Here is a 22,334-nt window from a genome sequence, read left to right as displayed (position 1 = left end):
TAAAATATACTAAGAAACTGATTACATAACTGAAATAACTCAATAACTGGAAAATATATGAGATTAACCTACAAAAGTTAAAATATATGAGATTATTCTAAAAAATATGAGATTAACATATAAAAGTAACTAAAAAACTGATTACATGACTGGAAAATATATGAGATTAACCAACAAAAGTAAAAATATATTAAGAAACTAATTACATAACTGAAAAATATACGAGATTAACCAACAAAAGTTAAAATATAGTAATATACTACGAAACCTATATCATATGGGTGCAGGTGCGGGTGCGACGCAATTTTAAAAATTTTGGACACGGGGACTCGGCTATATATATGTATATATATTTTTAAAAAAAGTGCATAGTCTGTGATCTGCACAGTCTTCAACTGTGCACACAGCCTGTGATTGTGCAGTTGCACAGTTTGGCTATATATATATATATATATATTAAATCAATTTTTTTAGTTTTTTGCCTTAAAAATGAACAAAAATAGACTCGGTCAAAGTTGACCGAATCCAAAGTGTGGACGGACTCGGCTCCGGTGCATTGACCGAGTCCGACACTTGGTTGACCGTGTTTGCCCCGTGTCCGAAGCCGCACTCGTGTCGGGGCGTGTCGACGCGGGTGCGTCGACCCCCTAGCCGAGTCCGTGACAGTACGAAACTGATTACATAACTGAAATAACTGAAAAATATATGAGATTAACCTACAAAAATCTTGTTGATTATGTCTCAGAAATCTTGTTGTAAAAAAGAAAATATATATATATATATATATATACATATATATATTTGCGCCTTAGAGGCACAGAGGGCCGCGCCTCAAGGCGCGTTTTTTATAACAGTGCTCCCCAAAAAAATCACAAAGTAACTCAAGAGTGCAGAAAGTTTCCCCACTATAACTAAATAAAGTTCAGTAATATCTAACACAAGAAGCTTATAAAAAATTCCTCCAAAACCTGAATATTTCATAGTAGCCTGATTAGGGTTTCCCTAAGATTGTCAGTAGACTCACTAACACATATTTTCCTCAAATTATAATACAAGTTTGTAAATTTATGAGTCTTATTCAGAGGACATGAATAATGAACACAAGCTAAAGGCAATAAGTTATTACCTTAGAAACTTCTTCACTGTGCAATTCCGCTAATTGACTCTTAGAGAAAAATAAAAACATTACATCAGAAACCCAAACGGATAATACAAGCAAGTCATAAACATAGCAATCGTCTATCACCTTGACACGGTAAGCTTCTGAAAGCTCCTCCTGAAGATTAATATTCTCTCTAACATATCCAGATAACTTTTTTTTTAGATTCTCAATTTCCCGCTCCAACATAGTCGTCCTGTAAACAAGACTCAACTTATTGCTAGATAAGGATATACACATATGGTCATTCAGAAATTGAAACTGTCCAACTATATTGTGAACTACAAACCTCTGAAAATGCATTCGAGTTGCCACAACAAGATATGCAGGGCCAGCTTGCTGCATGCACAACTGCTCAATGTCTTTTTGAAGTGCATCCCTCTCTGCAGAATAGACATTTTAGCAAAAGATTGCACAACGGACGTGTCATCATATAGGTTATTGTATTCACTTAAGAGGAAATCTAATTTCATGGTGCAGCAAGAAGCAGAAAACCCTTATTACATTAAGAACTGAATCTAGATATCGCAATCATAATCGGAATCTTATGGACATGGTGTCTGATGCAAGTTTTGGGCTGGAAATTCAACAGTTATTAGCGATCAGCATGACAGATCATAACATATATAAACTACCTAGTATAAAAGAAATCCTAATAATGTAGAACTATGACAATTATACCCTTCATTTATAAGTCATAGTTCTTGAACAGTTATTAGCGATCAGCATGAAATTCTTGAACATTATAATAATCTTTTAGAAAAATTTCTAAAACACTTCTAACCCTAATTAGGATTATAAATATCATGTTTAGAGGCTAAAGGAGGCATCTGCCCTCATTGAAACTCTCTCTCTCTCTCTCTCTCTCTCTCTCTCTCTCTCTCTCTCTCTCTCTCCTTTCTTTTCCTCTTCCTCGCCGGTTTGGAGTCTCCTTTCTTCGATTGGAGGTGCGTAATACAAGTTGATAGAGGAGGGAAATCCCCTCTGTTCTCCCCAGTGCTTCGGAGGCAAACTCGAGGTAAGCCTCTTCTCCCCCTTTTCTTTAAATTCTTAGTTATCGTAGTTTGGAGCATATAGTTTATTCCTCGTTAATTTCTGCATGCATTAGCTTTTATTTTTTTGTTTGTTGCATAGGTTAGTTCCTTTTGAGTAGATTATTTTCTGCAGGGCAAATCAGATCTGATTCGACACACACAGCAAGGCTTGATATTGTTTGAATCAGATCTGCCATCATATGCAGAGCTGATCAGATAACACTAATCAGACCTGTCAGTCCAGTCGACCAGATATGATTACTCAAATCTGGCCGACTCTAGTCTGTGGCCATATTCAGCCCAACAGGTCCGTTACCCTGATTCTGCCAGCCGATCAGGGTGTGGTCTGTGACCAGCCTGCTGCCAGTCATCCAACTATATCAGATCTGATCAGGCAGCAGTCTGTGACCAGCCTGCAGCCAGCCGATCCAGGTCTGACTAATTGCAGGCCGGCAAAGTTGCTGCTAGCCACAGCCAGCCTGAGTTGATTATTGATCAGGTCTACTGATCACCCTTAGGTTGCTGTCGCAGATCGGGCTAGCCCTGATCTGCCAGCAGGCTAGGCCATCCTTGATTGTCGGATTAACGTCCAGCCTGCCAGCCTAGCTAATCAATTAGCTAGCTTTGATAGCCGATCAGAGTTAATCAAAATATCCTTTTAGCAGGGCTCGGTTAAGGTAGAGTCTGTGCTTTAGTTGCGTAAATATTCCTTTTCATTAGTTTAGTGATAGATTAGTTGAGTATGGACTGGTTGTGCGGACATAATGCGACCCCTCAGTGTCGGGGAAAGAAACTTTTGTTGGAGCGCTCTGACTTGTTTGTGCTGGTATTTCAAGCGTCTAGGCCTATGAGTGAAGTGAAGATCGTTTCGGCAATGAAGATCTCCAAGTACCACAAGCAGGGTTGTTCTTGGCCAGTGTGTCTGCCACGGAAAGTCAAGAGACACCTTTGGAGTAGTTGGACGTGGTTCACGAGTTTCTGGATGTCTTCTCAGAGGACTTGTTGGGTTTGCCGCCTCACAGAGATATCGATTTCTCGATCAAGCTAGTGTCTGGCATGGCACCAGTATCGCTTACGCCGTATCGCATGGCACCTACAAAGTTGGTTGAGTTGAAGAAGCAGCTACAGGAACTTCTTGACAAGGGTTTCATCAGGCCAAGTGTCACCTTAGGGTGCACCCGTTCTTTTTATCAAGAAGAATGATGGGTCTATGTAACTCTGCATAGACTACCGCACGTTGAACCAGGTTACCGTGAAGAACAAGTATCATTTGCCCAAGATTGATGATTTGTTCGATCGGTTGCGTACGGCAAATGTGTTCTCTAAGATCGATCTTCGTTCCAGGTACCATCAATTTTGGATTATGGCAAAGGATATTTTGAAGACTTCGTTTGTAATATTTCATTTTTGTCATGATTTTTAAATTCAAAAAATATTATTTTTAAATTATATATTTAATTAAAGTGATAAAATAGTGAAAATATATTAAAAAATAGGTGATGTCAGCTAGGTCTGGGCGAGGCCCAGAGCCTACTGATGAGTCCTAGTTGAGATAAATATAATTTGAGAAATTTTTCGTTTTTAACATTTCAATTCGAGCAAAAATTGAGCAAAATTCAGGCAAAATTTAGAGGTAAAAATCAGATATGTATACCGTTAGATGTGCCTCAAAATTTTGAGCACATTGGTAACCTGTTTTTATGAAATCGGGTTACGGTTGGCCCGAAAATCGCATTTTGCAAAAATATCCTGCCTTTATTTTTTGCTTTTTCTGGATTGGATGGGACTGGATCCGTTTATTTGATCCAAGTTAATATAGATCTAGACCCAATCCAGGATCCATATTGACTAGGATCTGATCCAAGTAGGATCCATATGGATATAGATATAGATTTGGATCTTGGATCCAAATTTGGATCCCAAATCCATACATGGACAATTTAAAACTTTAAAATCAACTTAAAATTTAAATTGGATAGAGGTAGAACTCGACTCTATGAAGATTTTTAGAAGGGGTGACACCCTCCGAAATATTTTATAAAATATTATATTAAATAAAATAATTAAAATAATTAATTATGTGGATAATGTCTAGAAGATAATGCTCTAATTAAATTAGGCCTATCTATGAGGGGACGTCACCCCCCCTAGATAAAATCAAAATAGAAAAAAATAAAAAGATAATACAAAATATTAGAAAGCTAATATAAAAGACGGGATGAGTTCTAGAGAGAGAGAGTTAGAGAGAACCCCAAACTTGTGTGGGGAGAGAGAAAAAAAAAAGAGAGAAAAGGAAAGAGAGAAGAAAAGAAAAAAAAATGTTTTCTTCATATATCTGTCAATTTTTTGGTCTTTTTCTACGCTACGCTTAAAGTATGGGTTTCTCTCTAAGTTCGTACGGGAATAAATACGTATAAACTAATCTTATGTGTAAGTTTAGATGGAAAAGGGAAATCTGATTGAAAAAATATATATACATGTATAAAGTGACGATTTCATGCATACATACGCATATATGATTATTTCTTAAGATTTTGATTTCCCTAAAGTATTAAATCCTGAAATATCTATGTTTTTTATCCCCATAGATGTCGATTTTCTTGATTTGATGTAAGCATGCTATCGATTTTTCCTTGCTTAAGCATATGAATGCATGTATTCAATTTTTGTCGATTTTGGTTATGCATATAGTTAGAGATGCATGTTGATTTTCTTTTTAATAGCCAGGCATGATGAATATATATATATATATAAGTTTTGTCGACGTTGCTATGTGATGATTCTTTAGCATATTCTAGAAATATATTTGATTGAATCAGATTTATTTATTTTTTTGCAATCTGATCAGATTTGTCGATATGTTGTATTTGTGCAATCTAATCAGACTTGTCGACATGTTGTGTTTGTGCAATCTGATCAAACTCGTCGATGTGCTGTGTAGGTGCAATTTGATTGTTGTGTAGGTGCAATCTGATAAGACTTGCCAATTTTTTGTGACTATGCAAATCTAATCAGATCTGCCCCATTTAATGTTGCGCAAATCTGATCAAATCTGATCGGATCGGTCCTTTCTGGATCACTCGTTATTCATTCACAATGAAGGAAATGTCACTACTCTCCTATTGATATATGTTGATGATATTGTCATCACAGAGAACTACAAAAGTCACATTGAGGAGGTAAAGAAGTTATTAAATCAGAGATTCAAAATGAAAGATTTAGGGGAGCTGCGGTATTTTCTTGGGGTGGAAGTTGATAAAAGATGTGATACACTCGCACTTACTCAACACAAATACACGTTGGACATTCTCAGTAGAGCAGGCATGACAGATTGTAAGTCATTAGCAACTCCAAGTGTCATTCATCAGAAACTGAGTTCTAAAGAAGGGGATATATATGGAGATCCCACTAAGTATCGTAGCATAGTTGGCATGCTACAATATCTGACTTTTACTAGACCAGATATAGTATATTCGGTTAATCAGGTGTCTCAGTTTATGCATGAACCTCATACGTCGCATATGGAGGCAGTCAAACGAATACTTCGTTATCTGAAGGGTACAATTGGTGATGGGCTGGTATATAAGAAAAGTGAATTAGATCCAGGCGGCGGCCATGAGATCATTATTTATGCTGATGCTGATTGGGCAGGTGATCCAGATGAACGACGGTCAGTATCTGGTTATTGCAGCTTCATTGGATCGAACATGGTATCTTGGAGCAGTAGAAAACAGAAGGCGGTCGCTAGATCAAGTACTGAGGCTGAATACAGGTCGATGGCAGCTACCACTGCTGAAGCCACATGGATAAGGCATCTCCTAACGGAAATGGGAGAACCTATTGCTCGATCACTGCTACTGTGTGATAATCAAAGTGCCATCAATATGTCTTTCAATCCCATTCATCATAGTCGAGCAAAGCATATTGAGATAGATCAGCATTTTATTAGAAAAAAGGTTGAAGAAAAGGAGATTGAGCCCATGTTTGTGCGAACTGAAAAGCAAGTTGCTGATATTTTCACCAAAAAGCTGACCAAGGAGAGATTTTGGTTTCTGAAAGGCAAGTTGTTCATGGTCCAGGACCATGCACAACTTGAGGGAGGCTGAAAAGAAGTCGTTATTGGGTCTTGGACCCAACTTCTGTATGTACAGGACCCGACCCGATCCATGTACTGAACCGGGTCAATGTCCAGTTATTATGTAATGTAATTTAAGTTATTGTTAGAGGGTATTTTCGTACCCTAAAATCTTGTATTCAATATATTAATACATTGATAGACGCAGACTCTGACTCTGACGTCTTTTCTTCCTGCAGCCCCTTCTTTCGTTATTTTGTTCTTTCTTTTCCTACACAGTTGAACGTGAAGACTTCCTTTTCTAGTAATATGATTGAAAAAGTTCAAAGTATCATTTTTAAACATGAGAAGAAAGATATTGCACTTGATTCAGAATTTTACAATCATGTATATTTAGTTTTAGTGAGAAGATGGGATAAATGCAATACACCTTTGCATTGCATGGCACACTCTCTCAATTCAAAATACTAATGCAAAAAAATGGTTGACAGCAGGTGTTTATCGTGTCTCTCCAAATGAAGATCCTAAGATATCAAGAAATAGAATGATATGTTTGGGAAGACTTTTTAATGATCCTCACATGTTTAAGGTTGTAAATAGTGAGTTTGGCAAGTTTTCTACTGGGAGATTTGATTCTTTAGCAGCACTCGTGGCAAGGGACGAGGAAGATCTCCTTAATTGGTGGGCAACATATGGATCAAAGACACCAAATCTGCAACATCTTACAATGAAGTTGTTATCCCAACCTGCTACATCATCTTGTTGTGAAAAAAATTGGAGTACATATGCTCAAATTCACAATATTAAAAGAAACAAACTCACTAGTAAAAGAGCAGAGGATTTGGTTTATATTCACTCTAATCTACGATTAATTTCTCGCCGCACCAAAGAAGAGTAATAGGTACTTTTTTTCTTTGTATTCAAAGTTTGTATTTAAATATTTGTATTCAAAGTTTTAAGTTAGATACTAATATAGTCATTTTTTGATGCAGTTATAGACCTTCCAAGAATTGGGATGTAAATCCAGAAGATTTTGACTTGGAGGGAGAACATAATTTGCACTCTCAACATGGACTACCTCGATCCTGTTCTTCCATCTAATTCAGACCATGAGGCAGATTTATGATAAGTTTTGTTATTTATCACACTCAGAAGCTTCTTTATATGTTCTATTTTGGTAAGTTTGTGTTGTTAAGAATTGCTTTTTTATTTTTGCTTTAAAATTTACAATCTTTATGTGTTAATTTATTGTTATATATATATATATATATTTTTTAGTATATATATAGTCGAGTCCCCGTGTCCGAATTTTTTGAAATTGCGCCGCACCCGTGTCGCACCCGCACCCATGTGACATAGAATGTAAATGGTTCGAATTCGGATTAGATGTAGCCATTACCAAATCCGACTAATCATATATTGGCTAATTGAAGTTGGATTTGGATTCGAATTTGAATGGGAAAAAGCTAATACCGAAACCGTAAAATACATGTTATCAGATTCAGATATCCATCGGAATAGGTCATGAAATGTTTTCTTAACTGAATCCAACTAATCAGATTCGGAATCAGGTTGGGTACCGAATATATCCAATCTGTTGACATCCCTATATAACATTGAAACTATCAAAAATCAACAATTTAACATGTTTTTCTATGGAGTGATTGCGCAAATAACAAATCAATTTCTTTATTCAAATTCCTGAGCTTGGAAAATCTAAAGAGCATACCATGTTCTAGTTGTGCAATTCGGGAAAGCAACTGACTGTTGGTGCTTTCTCTTTCTTCCATGCCTACAAGAGAAAAAGAATCCACCGAAGTAGACACATTTCAAAATGATAGTCCAGCAAGTGAATCTCAAAATGATAGGACAGTGATGATCAGTAAACATTGTGTCACATATATTAGACATGCAAGAATTGATATACTAGAACTTTCCAATGGTTAGCGGCAAAAGAAATAAATTCCCTTAGATAATGATCAAAGTAATGAATACATACATGATCTATTCAAAACCTTCAGCAAGTACGGCATATAAAAGAATACTTGTTAAAAGTTAATGACTTCAGCTAATACACTCGAAGATTAACAAATATTAGGATGGAACATGAAAAGATTGCAATGAAGTGTTTAGAATGAACTTAATAGCCAAAAGCACTAGGCAATCTCTAGGCATTGAGACCCTAGCACCTCTGTAAAATCTGAGAATTTCTATGAATTTCCATGATTATTGAATAAATAAAAAGTGGATTTTTGTCCAAATACGGTTTGCAATTAAATGTATATTTAAATTGCCTTTAAATTTATTTTTGTGGCATTTAACTATGGACTATAATTAAATTGGCATTTAAATTGTTAATTTTGTGTGAACTAACCTTTAGATTGAATCATATTTAAATTGGCAATTTAAAATTGGAATTTTGGAGGCATTTAAATTACAATTGACATTTAATTAGGATTTTAAATTAATATTTGACTCTTCTTGTTGTAATTAAATTTTCTAATTTAATTAAAGTAATTAAATCCACTTGGGAGTGGACCTAGTGGGGACCCTAGATTTGGGTCGACCCATTGGGTCATGGAACTAGCTCCACTTGGAATAGATCCAAGTGGAGGGGGTGCCCAAGGCATGTGGCCAAGGGGGAGACCAAGTGGCCAAGTAGGTAAACAAGTGGGAGACCAAGTGGCCAAGTGGGCAAACAAGTAGGAAAGCAAGAGGTCAAGTGGATAAGCAAGTAGAGGAGCCAACCAATGGGAGTGACCCATGTGGAGGGAGAGAAGCTTCTACTCCTCTCCATGGGGGTCTACCTTATTAAGAATGTATCATAACTGGGTCGGGTTTTCTAATGTGGGTTGGGTTTTCTAATGTAACATGTAGGTTTACTTTGTGTCTGGGTATGGATCCAAAATACTTAATCCAACCCAGTTACTGTTATATATATATATATATACATGAAATAGGGCACGACTTCTAATGAGAAGAAGTCCCCCTTTGTTGTTGCAGCTCTCTCTCTCTCATTCCTCACCCTTACTTTCTGCGTAGATGAATCAGGTGGACCATTCTTACATGGTATCAGAGCAGGCTTCTGCACAGTGAATCGATTCCAAAAAAAAAAAGGGGGCGTGTCCAGTGAGATCGACTTCTCAGGTGGGTCGCTTCTTCCAGGATCTTCTTTTTGTCTCCTTCCTCTTTTCACCCTTTTATTTCTTCATTGGTCTTCTTTTTTTCTTTTTCTTTTTCTTTTTTATTCATTTGAATGTCTCCCTTCTTCAAACTCTATATAAATTTCTGAATCATCTGATTGCTAGATCAGACCCTGCGCGATTGTTGCCCTTTTCCTTTTTTTTTTCTTGTATCACGTCTGATTTGGATCAGACTATCAGACCCAAAGGATATCTGAGGTCTAAATCTGTCCAGACGTGTATTCTGATATCAGATCTGATATCAAATCTAAAAACTGCCATCGGCTGATTTAAATTCCAATATTGTCTTTTGATTGTTGTATATGTTTTGTTCAGATCTGAAACCAAGATCAGATCTGACGTCCCTCCTTCCAGTTTTCTCTTTTCTACACCTGTCACGGTCTGATCTGAATTTATTTTAGATCTGACGTTAACCAGTTCTTTCTTTCAGACTCCTCTTTTATCCTGGACTCAGTCTGATCTGAATTTATTTCAGATCTAACATTATTCTTTGAGTATTTGGCAGCAGTTAGATACGTTCGGTTTGCTATATATATTTTTCTTGTGTCAGTTCTGTTTTCATGGATTCTCCTACCCTGCCATCTAGTTTTCTCGGTCAACTTATCTCCGACAAACTGAATAACACCAACTATTTGACCTGGAAGAGGCAGATTCTGCCTTTTATTAAGAGTCTCGGTCTCTATGGACACTTAGATGGAATGATTTCTGCACCACCTTATGGATGATAAAGGAGAGGCTTCTAACAGGAAGTTATGGATGATAAAGGAGAGGCTTCTAACAGGTTGATTCGAAATCTTGAATTTACTACTTGGAGAAAACGAGATCAAGTTGTTGTAGCCTACATTACCTCTACTCTTTCACAAGAGGTTCTTGTAGGTATTCCAGATGACTGCTCAGCGATGGAGTTGTGAGAACAACTTGCGAAAACCTATTCACAAATTTCAAAAGCAAGAATTATGCATTTGAAGGAGTTTCAACTCCTAAAGAAAGAGAACATGATTGTTACAGAGTATATGAACAAGGTGAAGATCATCACATATCAATTGGCTATGGTGGGCTGTGTGATTTCTGATAAGGATAAAGTTCAGTAAGCGCTAAACGGGCTTGGATTAGATTATCATATGTTGGTAACATCTCTCTTGTGCCTTCCTTTACTCCCTAACTTTGAGGATCTTCGGGCAAAATTGCTACAATATGAAATTTCCATTAAAGGAGAAGATGTAGGGAACAATTCAGGAAGCCAAGAAGTATTGTTTACAGGGACATATTCAGGGAGAGGACGTGGCCACTTTCGAGGAGGATATGGACAGATAAGAAATAATCAAGGAGGGCGTGGATTGTTGCCCACGCCTAGGTGGTTTTTCGGGAAATGACAATTTCAAAAATGTTCCAACATGCTATTTGTGCAACAAAAAGGGACATATCAAGGCAAATTGTTGGCACAATCCGCAAAACAAAGGGAAAATGAATGTCACAGGGTCGTCAAGCAAGGGAAAAGCTAGAGGAAATCAAAGAGATGAAGACAATGTCAAGAGCCTTTTAATATCAGCTTTGTCAGGATTGAATTTCAAACAGGGTGATCAGGAAACTTGGTACATTGATTCTGGAGCTGCAGCCCACGTGACAGGCGATATTGGTAAGATTTTGAAACATATCCCTTATCATGGAAATGCAAGTATTAAAACTGGAGATGGAGCTCTCCATCCAAAAACTTACACTGGAAATGTGAATATTCCTCTTTCTGATGGTTCCCTAAAATTGTCCAATGTTTTTCATTCTCCTAATATTGTCAAAAATATTATTTTCGTTTCTAAACTAGTTGATGACATTCACTCTTGCGTCGAATTTACTCCTTCTGTCTATGTCAAGGATCCACTCACGAAGAAGATGCTCGTTGAGGAAGAGCGAAAGGGAAACATGTATATCCTCAAAGAAACTTCTTCACCTGTTCGTAGAGCTGGATCAAAATCGTCCATTGATCAGTCATTCAATTGGATTCATCTAAGGATTGTTTGAGTTTGTCCTCGTATAATAAGCCAAATATTTGGCATCGTCGTTTGGGTCATTGTAACAACTCTTTTCTTGAGAATGATTGCCACAAGCGGTCTTATTTCAAAGTCAAGCCCGTATAATAAGGTTGATGGTTTCCTTTGTTTTAGTTGTCAGTTGTGTAAGAGTCATGTACTTCCCTTTAATTCAATAAATGAAAGAGCTTCTTTTCCTTTTGAACTTGTTCATTCTGATGTTTGGGGACCTGCTCCACAACCCTCTTTATCTGGTAGTCGTTACTATATCACATTCATTGATAGTTATTCCAGATATACTTGGATTTATTTTATGAAATACAAATCTGAGGTATTCAAATTCTTTCGTTTATTTCATGCTTTTATTGTCAATCAATTCTCGACAAGTATTCAACATTTTCAGTGTGACGGAGGGGGAGAATATCATATTGTTGAAAGTGCCCTAAGTATGTTGCATGACACCCATATTCCTTTAAGTCTTTGGACAGAAGCTTTTCACTCTGCGGTTTATGTAATAAATCGCTTACCGATGAGATTATTGAATAATTTGACTCCTTATTTCGTGTTGATTGGTACCCAGCCTCAATACAATCAACTACGAGTGTTTGGATGTGTATGCTATGTTCACATTGAGAGTTCCCAACGTAACAAATTTCAGGATAAAGCTTGTAGATGCAGGTTTGTTGAGTATGCTGATGAATATAAAGGATATCGATGCTATGATCCAGACACTCAACGCATTAAAATCTCACGAAACGTTGTCTTTGATGAGAGCAATGTTCAGGACTTGAACAAAGAAGCAAGGGTTACCAAGGAAGAAGAAAGCCATCAGTCGTGGCTAGCAAATGAATTATTTGATCAGCTAGAGGTGGATAACTCTACTCCATGTCATACAGTGATAGATGAGTGTGAGCCCATGGAAACCAATGCAGAACCTAGTGGGAATGTGTTAGTTGCTCAGGAATCTATTGTGTCTCCCATCGTAGAACAAACCCTAACATCTGGTACAGCTTGTTCAGATGACAAAAGATTTAAAGAGACAGTATATGCCAGGAGAAGAGATACACCCCACATAACTAAGCAGGTCAGATGTTCAGAAAGGATCAGACTGTTAAATTATGTAATCAATCTTGTAATGTTATATATATATATATATATATATATTTTATATATATAAGGTAATACATATACATATATTAATATATATGTATATGTATCTACTTATTATATATATAAAATATATATTTCTAATTGTTTAGTTGTAGGGGTAGTTTAGTCTTTTTACACATATTCTTTTCAGAATATGTTTTGTAATTCTTTTTCTTTTATTTTTATTATTTATTTTTTGTTCTTTTTGTAAAAGGTGAAAAGTACCTTGGAGGGGCCCACCATCTAGTCGTTGGGCCCCTTCCAACGGTCACATTTGTGACCGTTGGAGGGGCTCCAACGGCTAGAGGTGGAGCCTCTCCAAGGACTCCACCTCCTCTATTTAAAGGGGCTCTCCCCTTGTGTATTCTCATGCTTTTGGGATTATAGCCCAAGCACTTCTTCAATCTTATGACTCTTGGGTATGCTTTTGCGCATTTGTGAGTTTGTGTTGTGCTTTGTGTGCACAAGTGTTTCAAGTGTTCATGTTGTGCATATGTGTACGCATTTGTTTCCAAGAATATTGTAATATTGCTATTAGTATCTGGTTGAAGATACTTTTACATGGTATAAGAGCTTGGTTGAAGAAGGAGGTTTGTGCTTCTATTTATTTTTCAAGTGCCTCGAAAAACATGTCTTCAAGTTATTGGCATTTGAAGTGGATAACCTTCTTTGGGCAATATTTTGTGAGTCTCTTTTGTTAAGGAAGGCGTGAAAGTTTCTTGAGGTACGTATTATTTTTCAACTTCTATCCTCTCTAATGGGCGAAAAAGACTCTCATTTCTCTCTTGGCTTCAAATTGAATGGCTCAAACTATCATGTTTGGGCCGGGAACATGGAAGCTCAAATAAAAGGTAAGGGTCTTTGGGAATACGTTCTTGGTTCTATACCGGAACCCGAACCAAAGATTACTTTGGTAGAGAAAGGCGAAATCAAAATTCTCGAAGGAGAAGAGAGGAACAAAGCACTCGAGGAATACTCCAAGAAACATGAAGAATGGGAAATGAAAAATTTCAAGATTCTTTCTTGGATGTTTTCATCGGTTGAAACAAAGATAAATGCCAACATTATTAAATTCAAGAAAGCATCGAAAGCTTGGAATTATCTGGAAAAAATGTACACGTCAAGAGACTTGTCACACAAGTATTATCTCCAAAAAAACGCTTTGACCCTTCAACAAAATGAGATGTCCATAATGGAATACTTTGCAGAATTGTCATCCATATGGGACGAACTCGCAATGCTTGAGCCTAAGTGGACTGGAGAAGCTATTGTGCTTAGATACAAACAATTGGAAGAGGGCCATTTTTTTAATTTTTTGAATGGCCTTAGACCCGAGTTCGAGCAAATTCGGTCCTCTCTTCTTTCCTCCTTCGTTTCCCCCTCTCTTGAAGATGTCATTACAAAGCTAAGTGGGGAGGAAACTCGTATGAACTTTAGCAAAAACAATTCTAAGTGTTTTTGCTACTTCAAGTAATGAAGAAAATGAAGGCGCTAATGTCGTATCAAGAATGGGAGCAATTTGAAAACTTATAAGCCTCCTCACTTCAAGAATGAAAATTCAATTGGTCAAGATGTAAAGGACTATAGCAAGCTTATATGTTATTTTTGTAAAGAACCGGGGCACATTAAACCTATATGCCCAAAATAGAAGAAAATACTTGCTATGGACATGACATCTCAACAAGAGGAACGACCATCATCGTCAAATGGGTATCTCTCTCTTCATCAAATTGTAGAAGCTTTGCAACCTCTTCTCAAGGGAGGAACTTCCGGAGCCGCTATGTCTACTTCACATTCCGGTAAGATATCTTGGCTTTTAGTTTCCGACGCATCTTTTCATATGACTCCAAGTGTTTGCTCCCTTTCCGAATTTTCTAAAAATCTTCTTCCATTTTTTGTCTCAACGGCGGATGGAACACCTCTTGAAATAAAAGAAATAGGAAATTTTGAAAAACAAGATTTTTTTATCCCTAAAATTCGTCTTATACTAAAATTAAATTTAAATTTACTTTCGGTCTCTCAACTCTCAGATCATGGTTGCGATGTAAAATTCACTTCTGATAAATATTGGATTCAGGATCGCTAGTCCGGGAGATTAATTGGGAAAGGCTCTAGGAGAGGCGAACTCTACTACGTTGACTTTCTTCAAGTTCTCAAGAATCAATTTTGTAATGTTGTTCAAAACAAAGATATTCATGTATGGCATAAAAGGCTAGGACATCCCAACATTGTTAAAATCTCTTATTTGCTTTTTATTAAACATCTTTATAAAGGAGATTTTGTTTGTAATGATTGTATTTTTGGGAAAATGAAAAGTCTACATTTTTCTCAAAGATCCATGTTTTCAACAAAGCCGTTTGAAATTGTTTATTCTGATGTATGGGGACCCGCTCCTGTGATATCTAAAGGAGGATTCTCGTATTATGTTATTTTCGTGGATGATTACACGAGATTTTGTTGGATATACTTTCTTAAACATAAACATGAAGTTTTTTCAATGTTTAAAATGTTTATATGATGATTTTAAATCAATTTAATGGAAGTTTAAAAATTCTTAGGTCTGACTCTGGTGGTGAATACCTTTCAAATGAATTCAAGAGTTACCTTGAAAGTTATGGTATTATCCATTAAGAATCTTGCCCGAAAACCCCACAACAAAATGGGTTAGCCGAATGAAAGCATAGGCATATTATTGAAACTACTAGAACATTGCTCATTTCGCAAAACATTCCAAAGAAACTATGGGTTGAAGCCGCCCTTACCTCGGTACATCTCATAAATAGACTTCCATCGAAGAAATTGAGTAAAATTTCTCCTTTTGAAAAGTTGTATGAAAAAGAACATGATTACAACAGGTTAAGGGTGTTTGGATGTAAGTGCTTTGTCCTTACAGATAAAAAAAGATAAGCTTTTCCCAAAGACTATTCTGTGTGCCTTTCTTGGTTATTCCGAAACCTATAAGGGTTTTCGATATTATGACATTAAAACTGACAAACTTTATGTTTTCAGAAATGTGAGCTTTTTGGAAAATCTTAGTGGTTTTGAAAGTCCAGAATTACATAATGAAAATGTTGATTATTCTTTTTTGTTTGAACTATTAGCCAAAGATGATGATTCTAGTGATGATGAGTCAAATCAGGATGACTCAAGTGATATTGATATTGAGGAAATCACTTCTCCGCTTCACTCCTCTCACCAACCTATTGATGAAGGGCGATCTAGAGATCCCATCACCTATACTCATAGAGATAGAAGCACTTTTAGAAGTGCTCTTGAAAGATATGATTATAGTCAGACTATTCCTCGAGGTGAGGAAAATCTTCGTAGAACCGAAAGACAGAAAAGCTCCCTCTAGGTTCATATCATATGATTCTTTTTTACCTAGATATAAAGCATGTTTTAGTGTCATTCACTCATACGTAGAACCAAGAAACTTTGCGGAAGCTAGTAAAAGTCCTGAATGGATAGTTGCGATGAAAAATAAGCTCTAAAAAAAGCTAAGACATGGGAATTTCAAGTTCTTACTAAGGGTAAGAAAACAATAGGGTGTAGATGGGTTTTTAAAGTTAAAACTAAGAGTGATGGATCTCTTGAGAGATATAAGTTTTGATTGGATGCCAAGGGTTATAGTCAAGAGTATGAGATTGACTATGAAGAAACGTTTGCGCCTGTGGCCCGAATGGTCACTGTTCGATGTCTCATCATTGTTGCATCAATTAACAATTGGAACATCTATCAAATGGATGTTAAGAATGTCTTTCTGAATGGTGATTTGAATGAGGAAGTTTATATGGATGCTCCACCTGGAATGGAGACTCCCAAAGGAAAAGTGCTTCAACTTAGGAAAGCGCTCTATGGCCTAAAACAAGTTCCTAAGGCTTGGTATGATAGGTTTAACTCAGTAATGTTGGAAAATGGTTTTTCTTCTTGCTTTACTGACACTGCTTTGTTTGTTGGAAAATCTAATACAGGGATTATGATTTTGCTGTTGTATGTGGATGATATACTCATCACCGGAAGTGATTTTAATGGGGTTAAGGGTATAAAATCAATTTTAAAAGATAAATTTGAAATGTCTGACTTGGGTTTTCTAACTTATTTTTTAGGAATTGAAGTAGCATACTCTCATAGAGGGTATTTTTTATCTCAAACTAAGCTTGCTTCTGAGATCATTGACAGGTCAGGTATTACAGATGAAAAGGTTTGTGAAACTCCTGCTATAGTGGGAACTAAAATGAAGATTGATGATGGTATTCCTCTTTTGGATCCTACTCCCTACAGACAGTTTGTAGGATCATTGATGTATCTGAGTATTACCAGACCAGATCTCTCATGCAGTGCATACTGCAAGTCAGTTTCAACATGCACCAACATCCGTCCATATGAGTGCTATCTTACGAGTCGTAAGATACATTAAGGGTACTCTAAACAAAGGAGTTTTTCTATCATATTCGTCTGATTTAAAGTTAATTGCTTATACTGACTCTGATTGAGGAGATGACCCAAATAACTGTCACTCCACCACTGGTTTTTGTGTGTTCTTAGGAGATTCGCTAATTTCATGGAGATGCAAGAAGCAGAAAAAAGTGTCTCTATCATCAACTGAAGCTGAATATCGTGTCATGGCAACTACTACCACGAAAATTGTATGGATTCATCAGTTGTTGGAAGATATGGGGATCACAATCGAAAGACCTACAAAGCTATGTTGTGACAACAAAAGTGCAATTTATATTGCTAAGAATCACACTTTTCATGAGCGGACCAAACACATAGAGATGGATTGTCACTATGTTCGTGAGGCGTACCTCAAAGGAGTCATTGACCTTCCATATGTCACGTCAGAATATCAGTTGGCGGATTTCTTCACCAAAGCTTTATGTGCTCCGCGCTTCAACTTCCTTCTTGGCAAACTCTCGGTCATACTGCCCTAAGTTTGAGGGGGGGTGTTAAATTATGTAATCAATATAAATTATATATTTCTAATTGTTTAGTCGTAGGGGTAGTTTAGTCTTTTTACATATATTCTTTTTGGAATATGTTTTGTTTCTTTTATTTTTATTAATTATTTTTTGTTCTTTTTATAAAAGGCGAAAAGTACCTTGGAGGGGCCCACCATCTAATCGTTGGGCCCCTTCCAACGGTCACAATTGTGACAGTTGGAGGAGCTTCAACGGCTAGAGGTGGAGCCTCTCCAAGGACTCCACCTCCTCTACTTAAAGGGGCTCTCCCCTTGTGTATTCTCATGCTTTTGGGATTATTGCCCAAGCACTTCTTCAATCTTATGACTCTTGGGTATGCTTTTGCGCATTTGTGAGTTTATGTTGTGCTTTGTGTGCACAAGTGTTTCAAGTGTTCTTGTTGTGCGTATGTGTATGCATTTGTTTCCAAGAATATTGTAATATTGCTATTAGTATCTAGTTGAAGATACTTTTACACAGACATCCTATCGAAAGATGGGTGACCTACGAGAACTTTTCCACAGAAATACAGTTATTTGTTGCACAGGTTGAAAAACAAGAAGAACCCATCGATTTCTCCCAAGCCTCCTTGTCATCAAGATGGGCAGATGCTATGAATGAAGAAATGGGAGCCTTGCATGAATATAGGACTTGAGAAATAGTTCCTAGACCTCCGGATAAGAATGTTGTAAGGTTAAAATCAAGTACAAACCTGACCGATCCATTGAAAGATATAAGGCAAGACTAGTCACTAAAGGCTTCACACAAGCATATGGAAAAGACTATGACGAGACCTTTAGTCCAATTGTAAAAATGGGAACCATTCGACTTGTGTTATCCTTAGCGGTTCAGCGTAGATCGTCTCTAAGTCAACTTGATGTTAAAAATGCATTCTTACATGGTGATCTAAAGGAGGAAGTTTACATGGAGCAGCCCCTTGGTTATACAGAAAATAATCCTGAGACATATGTTTGCAGGTTGCGACGAGCTATTTATAGGCTAAAACAAGCATCTCGTTCATGGTTTGATAGTTTCTCCATTGAAGTACAACGATATGGATTCGTCTGTTCTCAACTTGATCATTCATTGTTCATTTTTCGAGAACATCAGGTCAACACCTTACTTCTCATATATGTAGATGACATTATTATTACAGGAAGTTCTTGTAAGCATATAGAGACCACAAAGATCCTATTGAGTCAGAAGTTCAAGATGAAGGACCTGGGTGTCCTACAATATTTCTTGGGGGTTGAAGTGGATCGACAAAATACTAGCCTCTTGTTGACCCAACACAAGTATGCTCTGGATCTTTTGGAGAAGTCAGGAATGAAGAACTGCAAGCCATTGAATACTCCTAGCGTGTTAAACCATAAACTCAGTGCTCAGGATGGGGAGATCTATGAGGATCCAAAGTATTATCGTCGCTTAGTTGGAATGCTTCAATATCTTACTTTTACGAGGCCGGATATGGTGTATGCAGTGAATCAAGTCTCTCAATTCATGCACGATCCACGTACAGAACACATGAATGCTTAAAAGAATTCTTCAGTACTTGAAGGGTACTCTTGGAGATGGACTTGTTTGTCGTCAATCAAAAGCAAAAGGAGAACATAGACAACTAGAAGTGTATGCAGATGCAGATTGGGCAGGAGATCCAGACGATAGAAAGTCAGTTTCTGGGTATTGTGTGTATTTTGATGAAAACTTAATAGCATGGAGTAGCCAGAAGCAACGTGTTGTTGCGCGTTCCAGTACAAAAGCTGAGTACCGATCCATGGCGTTTGCTATTGCCGAAGTTACATGGTTAAGACATTTATTAACCGAGATAGGAGAAAAGATGAAGGTTACGAATCTGTTTTGCGATAATCAAAGTGCCATTCAAATTGCTTTCAATCCTATCCACCATGGTCGAATAAAACACATAGAGATCGATCAACATTTCGTGGGACAGAAGGTAGAGGACAAAGAAGTTATCCCAGTTTATGTACCAACAGGAGACCAAGTTGTTGACCTACTTACCAAAGGACTTACGAGTACGCGGTTTTGATATCTCAAAGGCAAGTTGTTCATGGTACAGGACCATGCACAACTTGAGGGAGGGTATTAAGAATGTATCATAACGGAGTCGGGTTTTCTAATGTGGGACGGGTTTTCTAATGTAACATGTAGTTTTACTTTGTGTCTAGGTATGGATCCAAAATACTTAATCCAACCCCGTTACTGTTTTATATATATATATATATACATGAAATAGGGCACAACTTCTAATGAGAAGAAGTCCCCCTTTGCTGCGGCAGCTCTCTCTCATTCCTCACCCTTACTTTCTGCGTAGATGAATCAGGTGGAGCATTCTTACAGACCTCTCTAGTGGAGATAGGGGACAAGGTGGGGACCACCCAATTAGGCCAACCACGAAGAGAATGAAGGAAAAGCTTTTAGAAGCTTCTCACTTCCTCTCCTCTAGCCGACACCCCTTCTTTCTCTCTAAATTTTGTTGACCCTAACCCTAGCCTAACTCTCATCTACTTATAGGCCTCATTTTTCCTCTCATCTCACCTCTCAACTTCATCTCATCTCTCCCATTGCATTCTTGTAGTTCACGATTTTGGGAGTTCTTGGAGTTCACTAATTTGGAGGGTGGAGTTCTTGGAGTTCACGATTTTGGAAGGTGAATCTCTCCCTAGTTCACAAATTTAGAGTCTCTCTCTCATCTGCCTCTTCTTCTCTTGGCTTTGGAGGTCACCCTCACCTTGGAGGAAGCATTCACGATTTTGGAGTCTCTTTACCTCCCACACATCCACGATTTTTGGAGGAGTTTCTCTCTATACACAATTGTATTTTGGGAATTCTCCCTTGGGATTTTTGGAGAATTCACCACTTCTAAAAAGGTAGGGGACCTACTCTACCCCTACATGATTGTAGAATTCTAATGCATGCATGTTAGAACCATGTTTAGGTTCATATGAATTTTAATTTCACATTGATGTCAAATCTTTATTTTGATAGCATGTTTTGATCTATGTTGAATGGTTTGCTTTATGGTTCAGGATAGTCCATGGAAATTGTATTCTTGAGATTGGATGTAGATCCGAATCTGAGGGATTGGGATCTAATCCCCTCTTGTGTTCACTTGTAATCCGCCCAAGATTTGTAACTTATTGGCCCATTTGAAATCTTCCGTTGTATTTGATATTTTGTCTCGAGTATTCTCTTTCTAGAGTTAAGTTCTATGAAGCTATTAAATGCTAGCGCTTACCACAAACTGACTTCCTAGAACTTAGTTTTATAGAGTTATACATTGATCGTCTTTTCTCGAAACATGTTCTAAAGGGCTATTAAACATTAACGCTTGCACACAAGCTGACTCCTTAGAGCATAGTTCAGTTTAGGCAATGCCATCATATACAACATGCAAGGTAATTATCATACTCAACATTTTCCTTCAGGTTGGGAAAATTGAAAAGATACCAATCATCCCCAACTTGCCCATGAGTTCTTCAAGTTTAACTTTTTCCAAAAAATGCCCCAACAGAGGATCACAAATAGTGCCCATGTACAAGAACCGGCAACAAGACAAATGTGCTGATATGGATCAGGTAGACCCAGATCCAAGGACCCAATCGGCTAGGGCAGTGGGGCTTGGTGAGACCCAGACAAGGGTTGTCCCGCTATTTTTGGCCAGGTTAGAGCAGTGTGAAACCCTCCTGAGAGAGGGGTTATGAGGGTGCTAAGAATGGAAAATGGGGGATAATGAGCTTGGTTATTTATGGACGGCAGGATTCCAGCAATAGCCTAGTGAACTTGGAGTTCAAGAAAGCTTAACCAAAATTAAGAAATTTTAAATATTTCATGGAACATATGTATGGGTTTAATAAGGTCCTCCTATGCGTATATAAATGCCATATATTTTTCTTTTGCAGAATGAATGAAAAATTGATAGTTTCACTATTTCTATCTCTATTTCTCATCTCTCTCTCTTTGATTCTCACCCTTGTCTCTCTCTTTCTCTTCCCTATCTTATTATCTCTCTCTAATTCTCTTGTCTTCTCTTTCTCTCTGGTTACTTGACCTACTGTAGATCGTGTGAAGCTTCGTTTAGGTCATCGGGTGTTTCCTAAGGTCCAGCCAAGTCTACCTGTTGCTAAGTTCCTAGAACCCGTGTGATCCTATTATCCCAATCCTTTTCCTGGTGAAGTTCTTGGTTTTTAGGAAATTCTTAAAAACATATTGGTATATATAAAAATATAAAGTATTTTAAAAACAGTAATAAATATAAGCACTATAAAAAGTGTTTATATCACATTAATATTGGCTAGAAACAATAGATTTTCAAAGAAAATGATATTTTGAAAATATCATTTTTTGGGTATAACGTTGTCCTTTAAAATGTCACCATAAAACCACTGCTTTCGCGATATCACAAATATTTGTGACTTCCAAACGCTAATGATCTTATATTTTCTGTTATATGCTATAATGTCATTATCCATTAATCAGTGCCTCTGTTTCCTGGGCTTCATCTTTCTTTTCGGATAAGGGTTGTCACAAAAACATTCATGCTGTGCAGATATTAGGTCCACAGCATTTTTTTCATTCAAACCCATATTTTGAAGATGACTCTTATTAGATGGACCCAGGTCAGGAGATGGAAAAGCTCCAAAGTTGACCTTAGATTTTAGGTTTCCCCTGCCTGAGTTCGACCGGAGAAAAACACAGGCAGGGGGCTCCG

The 22,334-nt window shown here is 37.3% G+C and overlaps 1 protein-coding gene across 6 annotated transcripts in view; it reads right to left on the bottom strand.

The window, feature by feature from the left end:
• MEE13 (myosin heavy chain-like protein) overlaps positions 1–22,334 on the bottom strand; it is a 144,346-nt gene that overhangs the window by 121,627 nt on the left and 385 nt on the right. For 5 of the 6 annotated variants that reach the window (XM_089998746.1, XM_089998753.1, XM_089998762.1 and 2 more), the window contains exons 2-5: positions 7,998–8,060; positions 1,449–1,542; positions 1,247–1,355; positions 1,127–1,165 (exon numbers count right to left, since the gene is read on the bottom strand). In XM_089998746.1, coding sequence (XP_089854872.1) covers positions 1,127–1,165; positions 1,247–1,355; positions 1,449–1,542; positions 7,998–8,058 — 303 coding nt within the window. In that variant the 5' untranslated portion in view covers positions 8,059–8,060. Of the gene's footprint in view, positions 1–1,126; positions 1,166–1,246; positions 1,356–1,448; positions 1,543–7,997; positions 8,061–22,334 lie in introns of those variants that run through there. The other variant, XM_089998786.1, reaches the window with a different exon arrangement.

The sequence above is a fragment of the Nuphar pumila genome, chromosome 1, assembly GCF_984573655.1.
Source record: "Nuphar pumila chromosome 1, dmNupPumi1.hap1.1, whole genome shotgun sequence".
NCBI lineage: Eukaryota > Viridiplantae > Streptophyta > Magnoliopsida > Nymphaeales > Nymphaeaceae > Nuphar > Nuphar pumila.
The sequence above is the reverse complement of the archived record's forward strand: the minus strand, read 5'-3'. Positions and strand labels throughout refer to the sequence as shown.